The sequence below is a fragment of the Chiloscyllium plagiosum genome, chromosome 37, assembly GCF_004010195.1.
Source record: "Chiloscyllium plagiosum isolate BGI_BamShark_2017 chromosome 37, ASM401019v2, whole genome shotgun sequence".
NCBI classification, from domain to species: Eukaryota; Metazoa; Chordata; class Chondrichthyes; order Orectolobiformes; family Hemiscylliidae; genus Chiloscyllium; species Chiloscyllium plagiosum.
In genome coordinates this window covers 4,885,700-4,903,340 of record NC_057746.1, presented here as the reverse complement: position 1 = coordinate 4,903,340, position 17,641 = coordinate 4,885,700, and the positions used below count along the sequence as shown (strand labels likewise).

General features: G+C 47.3%; 1 protein-coding gene across 3 annotated transcripts in view; it reads right to left on the bottom strand.

The window, feature by feature from the left end:
- Positions 1-2,844: 2,844 nt before the first annotated feature.
- The window catches only part of LOC122541635 (gastrula zinc finger protein XlCGF49.1-like), a 23,502-nt gene continuing 8,705 nt past the window's right edge, over positions 2,845-17,641 (bottom strand). For 2 of the 3 annotated variants that reach the window (XM_043678558.1, XM_043678559.1), the window contains exon 2: positions 7,384-9,293. In XM_043678558.1, coding sequence (XP_043534493.1) covers positions 8,137-8,832 — 696 coding nt within the window. In that variant the 5' untranslated portion in view covers positions 8,833-9,293 and the 3' untranslated portion in view covers positions 7,384-8,136. Of the gene's footprint in view, positions 3,878-7,383; positions 9,294-17,641 lie in introns of those variants that run through there. The other variant, XR_006309630.1, reaches the window with a different exon arrangement.

Here is a 17,641-nt window from a genome sequence, read left to right as displayed (position 1 = left end):
AGATGCTGGAGATCAGAGTCAAGAGTGTCGTGCTGGAAAAGCAGAGCAGGTCCAGTGGCATCTGAGGAGAAGATGAATCGACATTTTGGGCAGAAGCCCTTAATCAGGAATAAGGCGTTTGGGCCATTGGGGTAGCTCCATCACCAAACCCTAACAACCGACGCCTGGAGGAAGAACGCTTCATCTTCTGCATTGGGACCCTATGACTACCTGGGAGCAATGTGGATTTCACCAGTTTCTTCTTTTCCCCTTCCCCCACCTTATCCCAGTCCCAAGCCTCCAACTCAACAATGCCCTCTTGACCTGTCCATCTTCCTTCCCACCTATCTGCTCCAACTTCTTCTCCGACCTATCACCTTTGTCCCCACCACCTTTATATACCTATCACATTCCCAGCCACCTTTCCCCCCAGCTCCACCCCCTCCCATTTACCTCTCAGCCCCCGCCCACAAACCTCATTCCTCCCGAAGGGCTTATGCCCAAAACATCAATTCTCCTGCTCCTCGGATGCTGCCTGACCTGCTGTGCTTTTCCAGCACCACGCTCCTCATACCTTTCCGTGTCCAATTGCTGTTCTTTCTCTCACTGGGCTCCATCTCCACCTATCATGTGTTCCTCCACCTCCCCCACCCCATCTTCAGCAAATATTCCAACATTTTCTGAACTACAATCAGCCTGAAGAACAGTCACTGGACACGAAATGTTAACTCTGATATTTCACCACATATGCTGCCAGACCTGCTGAATTTTTCCAGCATTTCTGGTTTTGTTTTTGATTTAGAGCATCCACAGCTCTTTAGTGGGATTAGCAGATGCTAAGGAGGGAGGGAATCAAGAGGAAGGACAAAGAAGGAGAGGGGAGGCTCTGGGATTGACCATATATAGGGAACTGTAGCACCTATCGCTACAGTCATTCTCAGATTGACCCAGTGATGCCAAGTATTTTGGGGAATGATCCCTCACTCTGTTGCAGATCTCTCTGCTATCCTTTCAACCCTTGCCTGTTGACAATCCCTTCCATGATATCACACACAGCCTCTCCCCACCCACTTGACTAATGTCCCACCTCACGATTTGGAGGTGACATTCTGTTGAAGGACTTGGATGAGGAACAAAGCAGGTCACTCGTTTACATGGACTGGGGGGGGGGGGGGCAAGTGAAAACAACAGATTCAAAGGAGGGAAGAACAACATCTGAAGAAAGAGACCAGGAATAATATTGGCTAACACTCACTCACCAGGTCACATACACTTTCAGATCAGGATCAAGACTACCGATCCTCTGTGACTCTCACATTACCAGCCTCACTGTTATTGGATGCATTTGTGTGCAACACAAGGGCAAACAGGGGTAAGTCTGTCAGATACAGTGCATATAGTGGTGAGAAAACCCACTGCAGTTCAGTCTCATTGAAGAACATAAGGGATTTTTGGATGGTTGTTCTGGAGTGATGTTGTATAGAGGTTAGTGAGATTTAAGATGGTTCGATGTTGGGGGGGGGGGGATTGTTTGGGGATCCTCAAACAGTACCTCATCTGTAGGAAGTTCCTCACTCCTGAAGTCTACTCTTTTCTCTATTAGTTTCCCTTCTCCTGACCTCCTATATACATGCAAATATTACCTCACAATTTCAGTCTGTCTTGCGTTCTCATTCCCATCTCTGAGTCAGAAGGTTTGGATTCAAGTCTTACTCCAGAGACTCGAGCACTGAAGCTGAGCCATTACTGTGAATTGGAGCATACAATTTATGAAATCAGTTACTTGCAATCCTTCACGTCATAGTCGAAAAGGTGCTTTTTGATCTCCTAAAGTTGTGGAGACTGATGTATGAATGCAAGTCTCCATTTTTTTAGGGAGATGAATGCTTCCTGTGAACTACCAATTATAAACTAATTGATAGAGGAAAGGGGCTTACAGATAAATAAGAGGGTGGGGACGGGTGTGATGGGAAAGTAGCTGGGAAGGCAATAGGTAGATGCAAGTGGAGCAGGGATAGTGAATAGGTTAGAGGGGTAGGTGGAGCAGATAGGTGGGAAGAAAGATGGACAGGTACGACAGTTCAAGGGGGTGGTGCCAAGTTGGAGGGTTGGATCTGGGATGAGAGGAGAGTAGAAGACTAGTGAAGTTGATGTTGATGCTGTGTGGTTGGAGGGTCCCAAGGTGGAAAATGAGACGCTCTTCTTCCAGTTGTTGGGTGGCTTGGATTTAGTGGTGGAGGAGGCCCAGGACTTGCATGTCCTTGGAGGAGTGGGAGGGGGAGTTGAAGTGATTGGCCAATAGGGCGGTGGGGTTGTTTGGTGCATGTGTCCCAGAGATGATCCCTGAGATGTTCCATCAGTTGGCATTCTGTCTCCCCGATGTAGAGGAGACCACATCGTGAGCACCAGATGCAGTAGATGAGAAGGGTGCATGTGCTGGAAAATCTCTGTCAGATGTGATAAGATCCGATGACACCTTGAACAGAGGTGAAAGGGGAGGTGTAGGTGCAGATTTTACACCTCTTGCGGTGGCAAGGAAAGGTGCCGGATGTAGGGTGGATTGATGGGAGGCATGGACCTAATCAGGGAGTCACAGAGGGAATGGTCTCTGTGGAATGCAAATAGGGGTGGAATGCAGATAGGATGCGTTGTATCCAAAGATGAGTGGAATGGAAAGTGGGAACTGGGGGAGTTCTATCCTTGTTGCAGTTGGAGGGTTGTGGCTTGAGAGCAGAGATGCAGGAAGTGGAGGAGATGCACTGGAAGGCATTGTTAATCACGTGGGAGGCGAAACTGCGGTCATTGAAATAGGAGGCATATGGTATGTCCTGAGTGAAATTGTTCCTGAGAAATTAGATCACTTGGCTTAAGTGAAACAGTGAATTTATTAAGAGTTCTAAATCTACACAGAAGATAGACAAACAACAATACAATATTCAGCTTACATCAAAATGTGATTCAACCAAAATAACAGAGTATTTGAAAGTGACTCAAGTTCATTCACAAAACATGAATATAATTTTGAAATGATTCTCATCACACTAAAATTTTTATGTTCAGGTATAATGGATTGAGGAAGCTCGGGTCTGTCAAAGCTAAGTCCACTCCTTTCCTGTACTCAGAATAGTAGTCATCCCAGACAGGGGAGTACAAACATTCCCCACAGTAACAGCCGTCACCTGACAAGGATCTATCTATACTTCACATCACCAACTAAAGAAGGGTCTTATTCTACCCCATACCCACTCCTGAGATCTGGCTCATTTTACAAACACATGCATTGCACCTTTAAAACCAGAGCCAGGCTGTTTAGGAGTGATTTAGGAAGTGTCAGGAAGGAAGGACTCCTAAGTGTATCTCACTCTCCAACCAGTGTTGAGCTCTGAATCCTGATGAATGTCATAAATAATCAGGAGAGTCCATGGCACCATAGCTGGCTCAACCGAACAGAGGGACACACAGAAGACTGGAAAAGTAATCGTGATAGGAGACTTAATATTGACAACAAATGTTCCTGTGCCATAGGCATGAATCAAGGCATTAACCTGCTAATGCCAGGATTAAGGATGTCACTGAAAAGTTGCAAGTGTCAATGGGGGTACCTTTAGGGGATGGTGATCACTGTATCAGAGGGTTTAGGTGTGGTGACACAGAAAGACAAGGAACAATTCGGAATAAGAACTAATTTCAGGAAAACCAACTGCAATGAAATAAGAATGCATCTGACCAGATAAATTGGAATAAAAGACTGAGGTGAATTAGTACATGAACGATCGCTGCCTTTAGACCATAAGACATCGGAGCAGAAATTAAGCCATTCAGCCATCGAGTCTGCTGCTGAGAAGATTATTTGGCTGGAGTGAGAATTCTGGAGGCACTGCCCAATTTTCCAGTTTTCCTGAGAATTGGGAGAAGGAGAATGGGAGAATTGCAAATTGTTATTTGCATTTAAAAATATGTAAAGACAAATGCAGCAACAACCTGTTAAGTTATTCAGTTTAACATTAGTGTTGGGAAAGCTCCTGAAACAATAGTTGAGAAGGAAGTGAAATCACTTGGGTAAGTGTTGGTTAATTAACAAAATGCAAAACAGATTAGTAAAGGGCAATGATAGTGTAATGACTTCTGTAAGTCATTTGCTGAGGTAACTGAGAGGTTTGATGAGGGAACACAGTTATTTTGATGCCAAAAGGCATTTGAAAACATGCTGTACGGTGGATTTGTGAGATAAGTTACAACTCACAGAATCAAAAGGAAAGTAGCTTCACAGATACAAAATGGGCCAAGTAACAGAGACAGTGAGGAATGGTTGAAGTCTATTTCTGAGGCTGCAGGAAGTTTGAGAATGGGGTTCTCCAAGGGTCACTGTGTCTTGGGACACAGCTTTTCCTGAGATGTAATTAATGATCTTGCGGCACAAGACACAATAACGACATTTTACCAAGTACAGAAGTTGAAGCTGTCATGAACTTTGAAAAGGTCAGCGTGAAATATCAAAAGGAGACAGGTTAGTCGAATGGGTGGAGACGTGGGAAAAGAAATTTTATGTAGAAAAGTGTGAAGTGATTTATTTTGCCATAAAGAATGCACAATCTAAAACAGAGGTAGAGTTCCAAAAGAGTGTAGGATCAGGCAGACCTTGGTGTATCTGTTGAAAATCTCTGAAGTTGGCAGGACAGTTTGTGAAAGTATTTAAAAAAGCAAATGGCTCCATTTGCATCCATGGATTTATCAATACAGCTACAAAAAGTGTGTTTATTCACTAATACAAGGGAAATGTTTAACATTTCTTTGGAAAATGTTTAACATTTCTTTGGAAAATGTTTGGTGTATTTTTACAATGATTATTACAAATGACATTTTTCTGATCCAAGTTGCTTTGGTCATTTCAAATAAAATGTAAATTCATGTGTTTTCTCAATGATTGGAACATGTCCACTTGGAAACTCCTGCAAGTTCTAATACTGAACACCCCCCGGAAAGCTTTTTAGTATTACATGTGCCCAGAGTAGATATCAATTCATCCTCAGGTGACTGTCTGTCTGAAGTTTGTACATTCTTCCTGTGTGTGGATTTCCTCTGGATCCTTCGGTTTGCTCCCACAGTGTAAAGATGTGCAGATGAGGTGGACTGGCTATGCTAAATTGCCCAGAGTGTCCAGAGCTGTGCAGGCTAAGTGGATCAGGAACATGCAGGGATACAAGGATAAGGTAGTGGTGTGGGTCTGGGTGAGATAACCTTTGGAATGTTGGTGTGGAATCGACGGGTTGAATGACCTTCTACCACTCTGTGGAGATTCGATGATATCATGATTGAGGAGTAGTAACTCTTACCTTTGACAATTCAAATTTACACCATAACAACACCCTGTTTGTCATTCAGGTCTGGTAGGTTTTATTGAGCACTTTCAATGTCAATTAAATAGCTACCTGTTCTCTTTCCTTCAATTCTGCTGTTGTGGCAGCTCTCCTATCCAAAGTCAGCCTCCTCAACAACTTTTCATCACTTTCTGACATGACTGATTTGCAATTGCTCTTTTGGAAGAACTAACCAATGTATTGCGGGATTCCCCTGCCGGAGATCTTTTCCCCAGGATAAGGGCGTCCAAAACTAAGGGCACAGGTTTAAAGTGAGAATAGAAATATTCAAAAGGGAGATTTTTCACACACAAGATGGTGTGTATATGGAATGAACTGCCAGAGAAGTGGTAGAGGTGAGTACAATCACAACATTTCAAAGACATTTGGAAGGGTACACAGATAGGAAATGGGCCAAATGCAGGTAAATGGGTCTTGCTCAGTTTAGGAAATCTGGTTGGCATGGATGAGTTGGACCGAAGGACCTGTTTCCATGATGTATACCTCCAAGATTCTACATGGTTGCACTCGTGAAAGGACTGAGGAGGAGGGAATACGAGTTTCAGGTGATTGACAAAAAGAGACGCTGGTGACATGAGGAAAAACATTTCAATAAGCCAGTGGTTGGGGTCTGGAATGCTCTGTCTGAGAGTGTATTGGAGGCAGGTTCAATGGAGACATTCAAGAGAGAACTATTATCTACAAAAAACAATGTACGATGGAGAGAAGGGGTATGAGGGGTAAAAAAAAAGTCTGTCACACACTCTCAATGATTACTCTGGCAACTCTAGTTCCTCAAAGACATTATGAAAGCTTGAATGTAAATCTCACACTTGAATAATTTCTCTTCGATGTGTAAACAGTACTTTGAATAGGGGTGCCTTGGCCATTAAAAGATCTTTAGAATTCCCTCCTTAACTATCTCTGTGTTTTCTTTTCTCTCTCCCATTAGGACAAGTTGAACCCATCCTCTTTGGCTATTTCCGTTCATCCTCTCCTAATCTCTCTTCTGTCTTACTGTTAATTCTTGGCTGATTATGTCTTCTGATACACTTTAGGATGTTTTACTATAATAAGATACTCAATAAATGTTACCTGTTGGAGGATCGGCTGTGGACATGAATTGGCCTCGAGTGCTCTGTTTGAGTGGCCATTCAGCACATGGACAACCAGACAGTGAATGTTGTGAGTCAATGGAGACTGTCACAGCCAAGATACACCCTGCCCTACCCAGCTGGGCTCACCGATGAGAAATGGGATTGCTGTCTGATTCTCCATCTACCTAGACCAAAGACAGTGAATCGAACTGAGGTATCCATATTATTTCAGCAGTGGCTCCTCCCTGGTTCCTTCTGCTGAAAGTTCAGAAGCTGAAGCCCTTCTAACCACTGAGTATCTGATAGTTATCTTGGTTAGAATCAGAATCAGTGAGAGACTTTTACCTAACAGAGTACTGAAAGGAAGCTGAGTTTATACAGATGCTTCTATACATATAGATTTCATCTTCTGGTGATGTTTGGAAAGCTGATGAAAGGCTAAATCATTCTTCTTGAAATATTGGTGAGAGAGGTTTGAAACAGACCCTGCTGAGACAGACAGATAGTACTTTGTAATGACACTCTCCTGTGTAAGCACTGCAGGGTAATCAACACAGGCGGCTCTCAGTGCAATGGACGCAGGTGACTGGCACCAAGTATGTGTAGATATGTTAGCGTATGGACAAAGAGGAGGTGGGGTAAAATAATGCTAACACGTTACACTAGAAGGCTTCATCTCCTGTGTGGGTTCACTTATATGATTAGATTAGATTACTTACAGTGTGGAAATAGGCCCCTTGGCCCAACAAGTCCACACTGACCCTCCAAAGAGCAACCCACCCAGACGCATTCCCCTACGTTTACCCCTTCACCTAACACTATGGGCAATTTAGCATTGCCAATGCACATCTTTGGACTGTGGCAGGAAACCAGGGCACCAGGAGGAAACCCACGCTGACACGGGGAGAATGTGCAAACTCCACACAGACAGTAGCCTGAGGTGGGAATTGAACCCAGGTCTCTGGCGCTGTGAGGCAGCAGTGCTAACTGCTGTGCCACCGTGCTGCCCTTCCTGGAACTTATGTTCCAGGAGGTCTGACAATTGCATGAAGGTTTTCTTCCACAACTCTAACCAATAGTGTTTCTCTCGTGTGTGAGTGTGTTGATGGACCAGGAGGTACGCTGACTGTATGAAAGCCTTATAAACACCGCACACTTGAATGGTTTCTCACCATTATGGGTCCTCTGGCACTTCAAGAAATTGGAAAAGTGCATGAAAACCTTAAAACAAATATGATGTTTGAAGGCTTTTGTCCTCCTCTGTGAACCCTCTGGTGTCTCAGGATGCTTGAAGAACCTTCTTCTAAATCTCACACCTGAAGAATCACCTCAATGTGTTGGTTCTCTGATGGAGCAAAAGCATAGACGAGTTTAAGAAGATTTTTTCCCATTCTTCAGAGTGAATGCATCCATGATACATCAGGCCCAATCATTGTCCACATCACTCGTCAAACACTTCACCCTCGAACGATTTCTCCTCAGTGTGAACGTGTCCATGTTTTGCAAATGTCTCTGGCAGTGGGAAGGCACGATCTCACACCTCATCATTGAATAGACTGATCCCTGAATGAGTCATCTGGTGTGTCAGGAAGGACATTGTGAAGCCTTTGTCACAAACGTCAGACTTAAGCCACCTTCCCTCAGTGTGGGTGTATCAGTGTTTGCTGATTGTCACTGACTGTGTGAATGCTCAGTCACACATCTCACTTGGCTTCCCTGACTGTGTGAATGCGACGGTGATCCAACATTCCCCACAACTGTTCAAACTCCTGATTACACACCTCACAAGTGAATATTTTCTTCTCCCCGGTGTGAGTGTGTCGGTGTTTCACCAGGCCTGACAACTGTGCAAAGCTCTTTTTACACACCTCACACTTGAATGGCTTCTCCCCAGTGTGAAGGCGTTGGTGTTCACGGAGGTTTGATGACAGTGAGAATGATTTGTTACACACTTGGCAGGTGAATGGTTTCTCTCCAGTGTGAACACGTTGGTGTGAGTGAAAGTGAGATGACTCAGAGAATGATTTGTCACACAGCCGACACCGAAAAGGTTTCTCCCCGGTATGGATGCTCTGGTGTAACAGAAGTCTTGTAGATGTTGGAAAAGCTTTATCACAAACTTTACACTTGAAAGGTTTCTCTCCTGTGTGGATTGTCTGATGGAGCAAGAGGCTCGATGACAGTGTGAAGGCTTTATGACAGACCTCACATGTGAATGGTTTCTCTCCTGTATGAATGCGTCGGTGTCTGTGGAGATTCGATGACTGCGAGAATGATTTGTTGCACACTTCACATGTGAATGGTTTGTCCCCTGTATGAGTTCGCTGGTGTATAAGAAAGTGGGCTGTGCGTGAGAATGATTGGTCACACACCTCACACTTGAATGGCTTCTCTTCCATGAAGCTGCCCCAATGTTAACGTTATAGAACAGACACAGCTTGTGTATGAGGAGACTTTCTGAGCCTGTCCACGTTTCACACCTGACACTTGAACAGCCTCTCCCCTGTATAAATGAGTCAGTGGTTCATGAGGCTCGATGAGTGATTGAAGCTCTCACCACACTTGGAGCCACTCACACTTCTTCCCAGCCTCACCCTGACCGATCACTCACAGATGGCTGGTTCTGATGGAAGGCTCCACACCACTGACCACTTTCAGATCTGATAATATGTCAAAGCTCCCTTGACCAACTGATTTCCCGGTGATAGTTTCTCTGCCCAACTTTCTCCGTGTTTGAGCAATGCTGTGAAGGGACTGGATGTCTTCGCACAGTTGTGCAGTTGTTGTCAGGGTGATGGTTAGGAAATATTTGCAGCATTTACCCTGTCTGTATTCGCTGGTGTAGTACCGTGCAATCCTTCTGTAAAACAGAAAAAGGAAACATGACTTTCTCCAACTTTCTCTCCACTTTTGCTGAAGAGCCCGACTCCTCCGTTAGACACTATTCTACACTGAGTGCCAGTCTACTGTTCCGCTGTGTTGGGGAATCAGATTCCTCACTTTAGTGCTGCACACACCCCTATTTCCAGCAAGGACATTGAGTCGTGAGCAGAGTGGGAAATGTAGCTACATTTCTTTCCTCCAAGACCCGCACTGTGTCGGCAATGGAAAACCCATTCTGGTCGGGTACAAACCATGTAGTGAATTCAATGTGAACTTGTATCACTGAATTGGATCAATCCAAGAATATCCCACACTCCTCCGCATTACCATTCCTGGCAACGTGCCATCCCACAATATTGACACCATGGAGGTGTCTTCAAGTGTAACAAGTTCAAAGAAAACTACCACATCCCTCCATACTGATGAATGTACTTCACCATGTTCATCATCACGAGCGAAATAGACTAACGACAAATCCCAAACTTTGGTGCAGTGAGCCATCAGCAGCAGCTGGACTCAACAGAGAATCTCTCCAAAGATCATCCGACCGACACCCACCACCCTTTTTCCTGTAACTCTGCATTTCCTGTGGCTGACCCAAGTATCTGTGGCCGCTATGGGCAATTTAGCACATCCAATTCACCTAATTTGCACATCTTTGGACTGTGGGAGGTAACTGGAGTACTCAGAGGAAACCCAAACAGACCCAGGGAGAATGTGCATCCGTATCCCTGGAGCTGAGAGTCAACAGTGCTAACCACTAAGCTACCAAATTGATTATGCTCCATCCCAATCTCACAGTCCTCATTCCATCAAAATCATAAAACCAGTAATTAGACAGTTCAGGGGCAGCACTGGGTGTAGTTAGAGAGGCCAAGGTGCAGCATTGGGAGTAAATAGACAAGTCAAGGGCAGCACTGGGTGTAATTAGACAGGTCAGGGACAGCACTGGGTGTAATTAGACAGGTCAGGGGCAGTGCTGGGTGTAATTAAACAGGTCAGGGGCGACACTGGGTGCAGTCATACAGGTCAGGGGGAGGACTAGGTGTAATTAGACAGGTCAGAGGCAGCGTTGGGCGTAATTAGACAAGTCAAGGGTAGCACTGGCTGCACATAGAAAGGTCAGGGGCAGCACTGGGTTTAATTTGAGAGGCCAAGGGGCAGCACTAGGAGTAAATAGACAAATCAAGGGCAGCACTGGGTGTAATTAGACAGGTCAAGAGTAGCACTGGCTGCACATAGAAAGGTTGGGGCAGCACTGGGTATAATTAGACAGGACAAGGCTGCACTGGACGTAATTAGACAGGACGAGGCTGCACTGGGCGTAATTAGATATGTCAGGAGCAGTGCTGGGTGTAATTAGACAGGTCAGGGGCAACACCGAGTGTAGTCATACAAGTCGGGGGAGCACTAGGCGTAATTAGACAGGTCAGAGGCAGTGTTGGGCATAATTAGAGAAGTCGGGATGCATTGGGAGTAGTTAGACAGGACAGGGGTACACTGGGTGTAGTTAGACGGGTCAGGGGCAGCACTGGGTGTAATTAGACATGTCGGGGCAGTGCTTGGTGTAATTAAACAGGTCAGGGGCAACACTGGGTGTAGTCATACAGGTCAGGGGGAGCACTAGGTGTAATTAGACAGGTCAGGAGCAGCACTAGGTGTAATTAGACAGGTTAGGGGCAGTGTTGGGCGTAATTAGACAAGTCAGGGGCTGCATTGGGAGTAGTTAGACAGGACAGGGGTACACTGGGTGTAGTTAGACGGGTCAGGGGCAGCACTGGGTGTAATTAGACAGGTCAGGAGCAGCGCTGGGTGTAATTAGAGAGGTGAAAATGTGTTGCTGGAAAAGCGCAGCAGGTCAGGCAGCATCCAAGGAGCAGGAGAATCCTGAAGAAGGGCTCATGCCCGAAACGTCGATTCTCCTGCTCCTTGGATGCTGCCTGACCTGCTGCGCTTTTCCAGCAACACATTTTCAGCTCTGATCTCCAGCATCTGCAGTCCTCACTTTCTCCTGAAATTAGAGAGGCCAAGGGGCAGCACTGGGAGTAAATAGACAAGGAGAAAGTGAGGACTGCAGATGCTGGAGATCAGAGCTGAAAATGTGTTGCTGGAAAAGCGCAGCAGGTCAGGCAGCATCCAAGGAACAGGAGAATGGACGTTTTGGGCATAAGCCCTTCTTCAGGAATCATTCCTGAAGAAGGGCTTATGCCTGAAACGTCGATTGTCCTGTTCCTTGGATGCTGCCTGACCTGCTGCGCTTTTCTGGCAACACATTTTCAGTTCAGTAAATAGACAAGTCAAGGGCAGCACTGGGTGTAATTAGACAGGTCAGGGACAGCACTGGCTGGACTTAGAAAGGTCAGGGGCAGCACTGGTTATAATTACACAGGTCAGGGTACCACTGGGGTAATTAGACAGGTCAGGGACAGCACTGGGTTTAATTAGACAGGTCAAGAGCAGCGCTGAGTGTAATCAGACAGGACAAGGGTACCACTGGGTGTAATTAGACAGGTCAGGGGCAGCACTGGGTTTAATTAGAGAGACCAAGGGGCAGCACTGGTAGTAAATAAACAAGTAAATAGCTCTGATCTCCAGCATCTGCAGACCTCACTTTCTCCTCAAAGATTTCAACCTACTGCGAATCCTCTTAGAAGGATGCCTTTCTTGAAGAGGCTCTCTTCCTCCAGCTCTGATCTCCAGCATCTGCAGACCTCACTTTCTCCTCCAGTAAATAAACAAGTCAAGGGCAGTACTGGGTGTAATTAGACAGGACAAGGGCAGCACTGGGTTTAATTTGAGAGGCAAAGGGGCAGCACTGGCAGTAAATAGACAAGTCAAGGGCAGCACTGGGCGTATTTAGACAGGTCCGGGGCGGTACTGGGTGTAATTAGACAGGTCCGGGGCGGTACTGGGTGTAATTAGACAGGGCTGGGCAGCACTGTGTATAATTAGAGATGTCACAGGTCGCACTGGGTGTAATTAGACAGGTCAGAGGTAGCACTGGGTGTAATTAGACAGGTCAGAGGTAGCACTGGGTGTAATTAGACAGGTCAGGGGAGCACTGGGTGGTAATTAAACAGGTCAGGGGCAACACGGGATGCAGCCATACAGGTCACGAGGATCACTAGGTGTAATTAGACAGGTCAGGGAAGCACTGGGTGTAATTAAACAGGTCAGGGGCAACACTGGGTGTAGTCATACAGGTCAAGGGGAGCACTAGGTGTAAGTAGACAGGTCAGGGGCAGCACTGGGTGTAATTAGACAGGTCAGAGACAGCGTTGGGCGTAATTAGACAAGTCAGGGGCAGCATTGGGAGTAGTTAGACAGGTCAGGGGTAGCACTGGATGGAATTATAAAGGTCAGGGACAGCACTGGGTGTAATTAAACAGGTCGGGGGCAACACTGGGTGTAGTCATACAGGTCGGGGGAGCACTAGGTGTAATTAGACAGGTCAGGGGTAGCACTGGGTGTAATTAAACTGGTCAGGGGCAGCACTGGGTGTAATCAGACAAGTCAGGGGCTGCATTGGGAGTAGTTAGACAGTACAGGGCTACACTGGGTGTCGTTAGATGGGTTAGGGCAGCACTGGGTTTAATTAGAGAGGCCAAGGGGCAGCACTGGGAGTAAATAGACACGTCAAGGGCATCACTGGGTGTAATTAGACAGGTCACAGGCAGCACTGGGTATAATTAGACAGGTCAGGGGCAGCACTGGGTGGAGTCATACAGATCAGGGGGAGCACTAGGTGTAATTAGACAGGTCAGAGGCAGCGTTGGGCGAAATTAGACAAGTGAAGGGTAGCACTGGGTGTTGTTAGACAGGTCAGGGTCAGCACTGGGTGTAGTTACACAGGACACAGGTAGCAATGGGTGTAATTAGACAGATCAGGGGCAGCACTGTGTGTAACTAGACAGGTCAGTGGCAGCACTAGGTGTAGTTAGACAGGCCAGTGGCAGCACTGGGTGTAGTTAGACAGGTCAGCAGCAGCACTGGGTGTAGTTAGACAGGTCAGTGGCAGCACTGGGTGTAGTTAGACAGGTCGAGTGCAGTACTGGGTGAAATTGGACAGGTCAGGGGCAGCACTGGGTGTAATTAGACAGGTCAAGGACAGCACTGTGTGTAGTTAGACAGGTCAGGGGTAGAACTGGGTGTAGTTAGACAGGTCAGGGGCAGCACTGGGTGTAATTAGACAGATTGGGGCAGCACTGGGTGTAATTAGACAGGTCAAGGACAGCACTGTGTGTAGTTAGACAGGTCAGGGGTAGAACTGGGTGTAGTTAGACAGGTCAGGGCAGCACTGGGTGTAATTAGACAGGTCAAGGGCAGCACTGGGTGTAGTTAGACAGGTCAGAGGCAGCACCGGTTGTAGTTAGACAGGTCAGGGGTAGCACTGGGTGTAATTAGACAGGTCAGGGGCAGCACTGAGTGTAGTTAGACAGGTCAGAGGCAGCACTGGGTGTAGTTAGACAGGTCAGGGGTAGCACTGGGTGTAGTTAGACAGGTCAAGGGCAGCACTGGATGTAATTAGACAGGTCAGGGGCAGCACTGGATGTAATTAGACAGGTCAGGGGCAGCACTGGATGTAATTGGACAGGTCAAGGGCAGCACTGGATGTAATTAGATAGGTCGGGGCAGCACTGAGTGTAGTTAGACAGGTCAGTGGCAGCACTGGGTGTAATTAGACAGATTAGGAACAGCACTGGGTGTAGTTAGACAGGTCAAGGGCAGCATGGGTGTAATTAGACAGGTCAAGGTCAGCAGGGTATAATTAGACAGGTCAGGGGCAGCACTGGGTGAAATTGCACAGGTCAGGGGGAGCACTGGATGTAATTAGACAGGTCGGGGCAGCACGGGTATAATTAGACAGGCCAGGGGCAGCACTGGGTGTAGTTAGACAGGTCAGGGGCAGCACTGGGTGTAATTAGAGAGATCACGGGCCGCACTGGGTGTAATTAGACAGGTCAGGGGGAGCACTGGGTGTAATTAGACAGGTCAGGGGCAGCACTGGGTATAGTTAGACAGATCAGGAGAAGCACTGGGTGTAGTTAGACAGGTCAGGGGCAGCACTGGATGTAATTAGACAGGTCGAGTGCAGTACTGGGTGAAATTGGACAGGTCAGGGACGCCCTGATTGAAGTTAGACAGGTCGGGCAGAACTGGGTGTAATTAGACAGGTCAAGGGCAGCACTGGGTGTAGTTAGACAGGTCAGGGGCAGCACTGGGTGTAGTTAGACAGGTCAGGGGCAGCACTAGGTGTAATTAGACAGGTCAGGGGCAGCACGGCGTGTAATTACACAGGTCAGGGGCAGCAATGGGTGTAATTAGACAGGTCAGGGGCAGCACTGGGTGTAATTAGACAGGTCAGGGGCAGCACTGGGTGTAATTAGACAGGTCGCGGCAGCACTGGGTGTCGTTAGACAGGTCAGGGGCAGCACTGGGTGTAATTAGATAGGTTGCGGCAGCACTGGGTGTCGTTAGACAGGTCAGGGGCAGCACTGGGTGTAATTAGATAGGTCGCGGCAGCACTGGGTGAAGTTAGACAGGTCAGGGGCAGCACTGTGTGGAACTAGACAGGTTAGTTGAAGCACTGTGTGTAATTAGGCAGGTCCGGGTAGCACTGGGTGTAATTAGACAGGTCGAGTGCAGTACTGGGTGAAATTGGACAGGTCAGGGGCAGCCCTTGTTGACGTTAGACAGGTCGGGCAGAACTGGGTGCAGTTAGTCAGTTCGGGGGCAGCACTGGGTGTAATTAGACAGGTCAGGGGCAGCACTGTCGTAGTTAGACAAGTCAGGGGAGGCACTGTGTGTAACTAGGCAGATCCGGGTAGCACTGGGTGTAATTAGACAGGTCAGGGGCAGCACTGGGTGTAATTAGACAGGTCAGGGGCAGCACTGGGTGTTATTAGACAGATCAGGGCAGCACTAGGTGTAATTAGACAGGTCAGGGGCAGCACTGGGTGTAATTAGACAGGTCGGGGCAGCACTGGGTGTAATTAGACAGGTCGAGTGCAGTACTGGGTGAAATTGGACAGGTCACGGACCGCCCTGGTTGAAGTTAGATAGGTCGGGCAGAACTGGGTGCAGTTAGACAGGTCGGGGGCAGAACTGGGTGTACTCAGACAGGTCAGGGGCAGCACTGGGTGTAATTAGACAGGTCAGGGGCAGCACTGGGTCTAATTAGACAGGTCGGGGCAGCACTGGGCATATTTTGACAGGTCAGGGGCAGCACTGGGTGCAATTAGACAGGTCAGGGGCAGCACTGGGTGTAATTAAACAGGTCAAGGGCAGCACTGGGTGTAAGTGTAATTAGACAGGTCAGGGAAGCACTGGGTGTAATTAGACAGGTCGAGTGCAGTACTGGGTGAAATTGGACAGGTCAGGGGCTGTACTGGGTGTAGTTAGACAGGTCGTGGCAGCACTGGGTGTATTTAGACTGATCGGGGGAGCACTGGGCGTATTTTGACAGGACGGGGCAGCACTGGGTGTAATTAGACAGGTCAGGGGCAGCACTGGGTGTATTTAGACAGGTCAGGGGAAGCACTGGGTGTAATTAGACAGGTCAGTGGCGGCACTGGGTGTATTTAGACAGGTCTGTGGCGGCACTGGGTGTAGTTAGACAGGTCAGGGGCAGCACTGGGTGCAATTAGACAGGTCAGGGGCAGCACTGGGTGTAGTTAGACAGGTCAGGGAAAGCACTATGTGTAACTGGACAAGTCAGTTGAAGCACTGTGTGTAATTAGGCAGGTCCGGGTAGCACTGCGTGTAATTAGACAGGTCAGTTTGGGAGTTCTTGGGGGAGTTTTTGCTACTGCTGTTGGGGAGGTTTTAAACTAATGTGACAGAGGGCTGGGAGTCAGAAGAGAAGACAAGTAGACAGTGAGGTGGAAACTGGAGACTGTATGAATCATAAAGTTAACATTAATAAGGGGAAGAGTAGGCAGGAAGCAGATGAACGCAAAATAACTGGTGGCCTGAGGTGCATCTACTTTAATGCAAGGAGTATAGTGGGTAAGGCAGATGAACTTAGGGCTTAGATTGGTGCCTGGGACTATGACGTTATTGCAATCACAAAGACTTGGTTGAAGGAAGGGCATGAATGGCAACTAAATGTTCCAGGATATAGACGCTTCAGACACAACATGGAGGGAAGTAAAAGGGGGATGGAATTGCGTTGCTGGTCAGTGATGATATCAATGCTGTGCTAAAGGAGCACACTATGGAGGGCTTGAGGAGTGAGGAATTATGGTTGGAGCTGCGAGAGAAGAAAGGTGCAGTTACATTGGTGGGGCTGTATTACAGGCCTCCCAACAGTGAGCGTGAGGCAGAAGAATAAATAGGTCAACAGATTAGAACATAGAAAAATACAGCGCAGTACAGGCTCTTAGGCCCTCGATGTCGATCCACGCCCACCTAACCTACACTAGCCCACTATTCTCCATATGCCTATCCAATGCCCGTTTAAATGCCCATAAAGAGGGAGAGTCCATCACTGCTACTGGCAGGGCATTCCATGAACTCACGACTCGCTGAGTAAAGAATCTACCCCTAACATCTGTCCTAAACCTACCACCCCTTAATTTAAAGCTATGCCCCCTCGTAATAGCTGACTCCATACGTGGAAAAAGGTTCTCATGGTCAACCCTATCTAAACCCCTAATTATTTTGTACACCTCTATTAAGTCACCCCTAAACCTTTTCTCCAATGAAAACAGCCCCAAGTGCCTCAGCCTTTCCTCATACGATCTTCCTACCATACCAGGCAACATTCTGGTAAACCTCCTCTGCACCTGTTCCAGTGCCTCCACATCCTTCCTATAGTATGGCGACCAAAACTGCACACAATACTCCAGATGTGGCCGCACCAGAGTCTTATACAACTGCTACATGACCTCAGGACTCCGGAACTCAATTCCTCTACCAATAAAAGCCAGTACGCCGTATGCCTTCTTCATCGCACTACCTACCTGGGTGGCAACTTTCAGAGGTCTGTGTACATGGACACCAAGATCCCTCTGCTCATCCACACCACCAAGTATCCGACCGTTAGTCCAGTACCCCATCTTTTTGTTACACTTACCAAAGTGAATCACCTCACACTGAGCTACATTGAACTCCATTTGCCACCTTTCTGCCCACTTCTGCAGCTTATCTATATCCCGCTGTAACCTGACACATCCTTCCTCACTGTCAACAACACCTCCGACTTTCGTATCATCCGCAAACTTACTCACCCAACCTTCTAACCCCTCCTCCAAGTCATTTATAAAAATGACAAACAGCAATGGTCCCAAAACAGATCCTTGCGGAACACCGCTAGTAACTGCA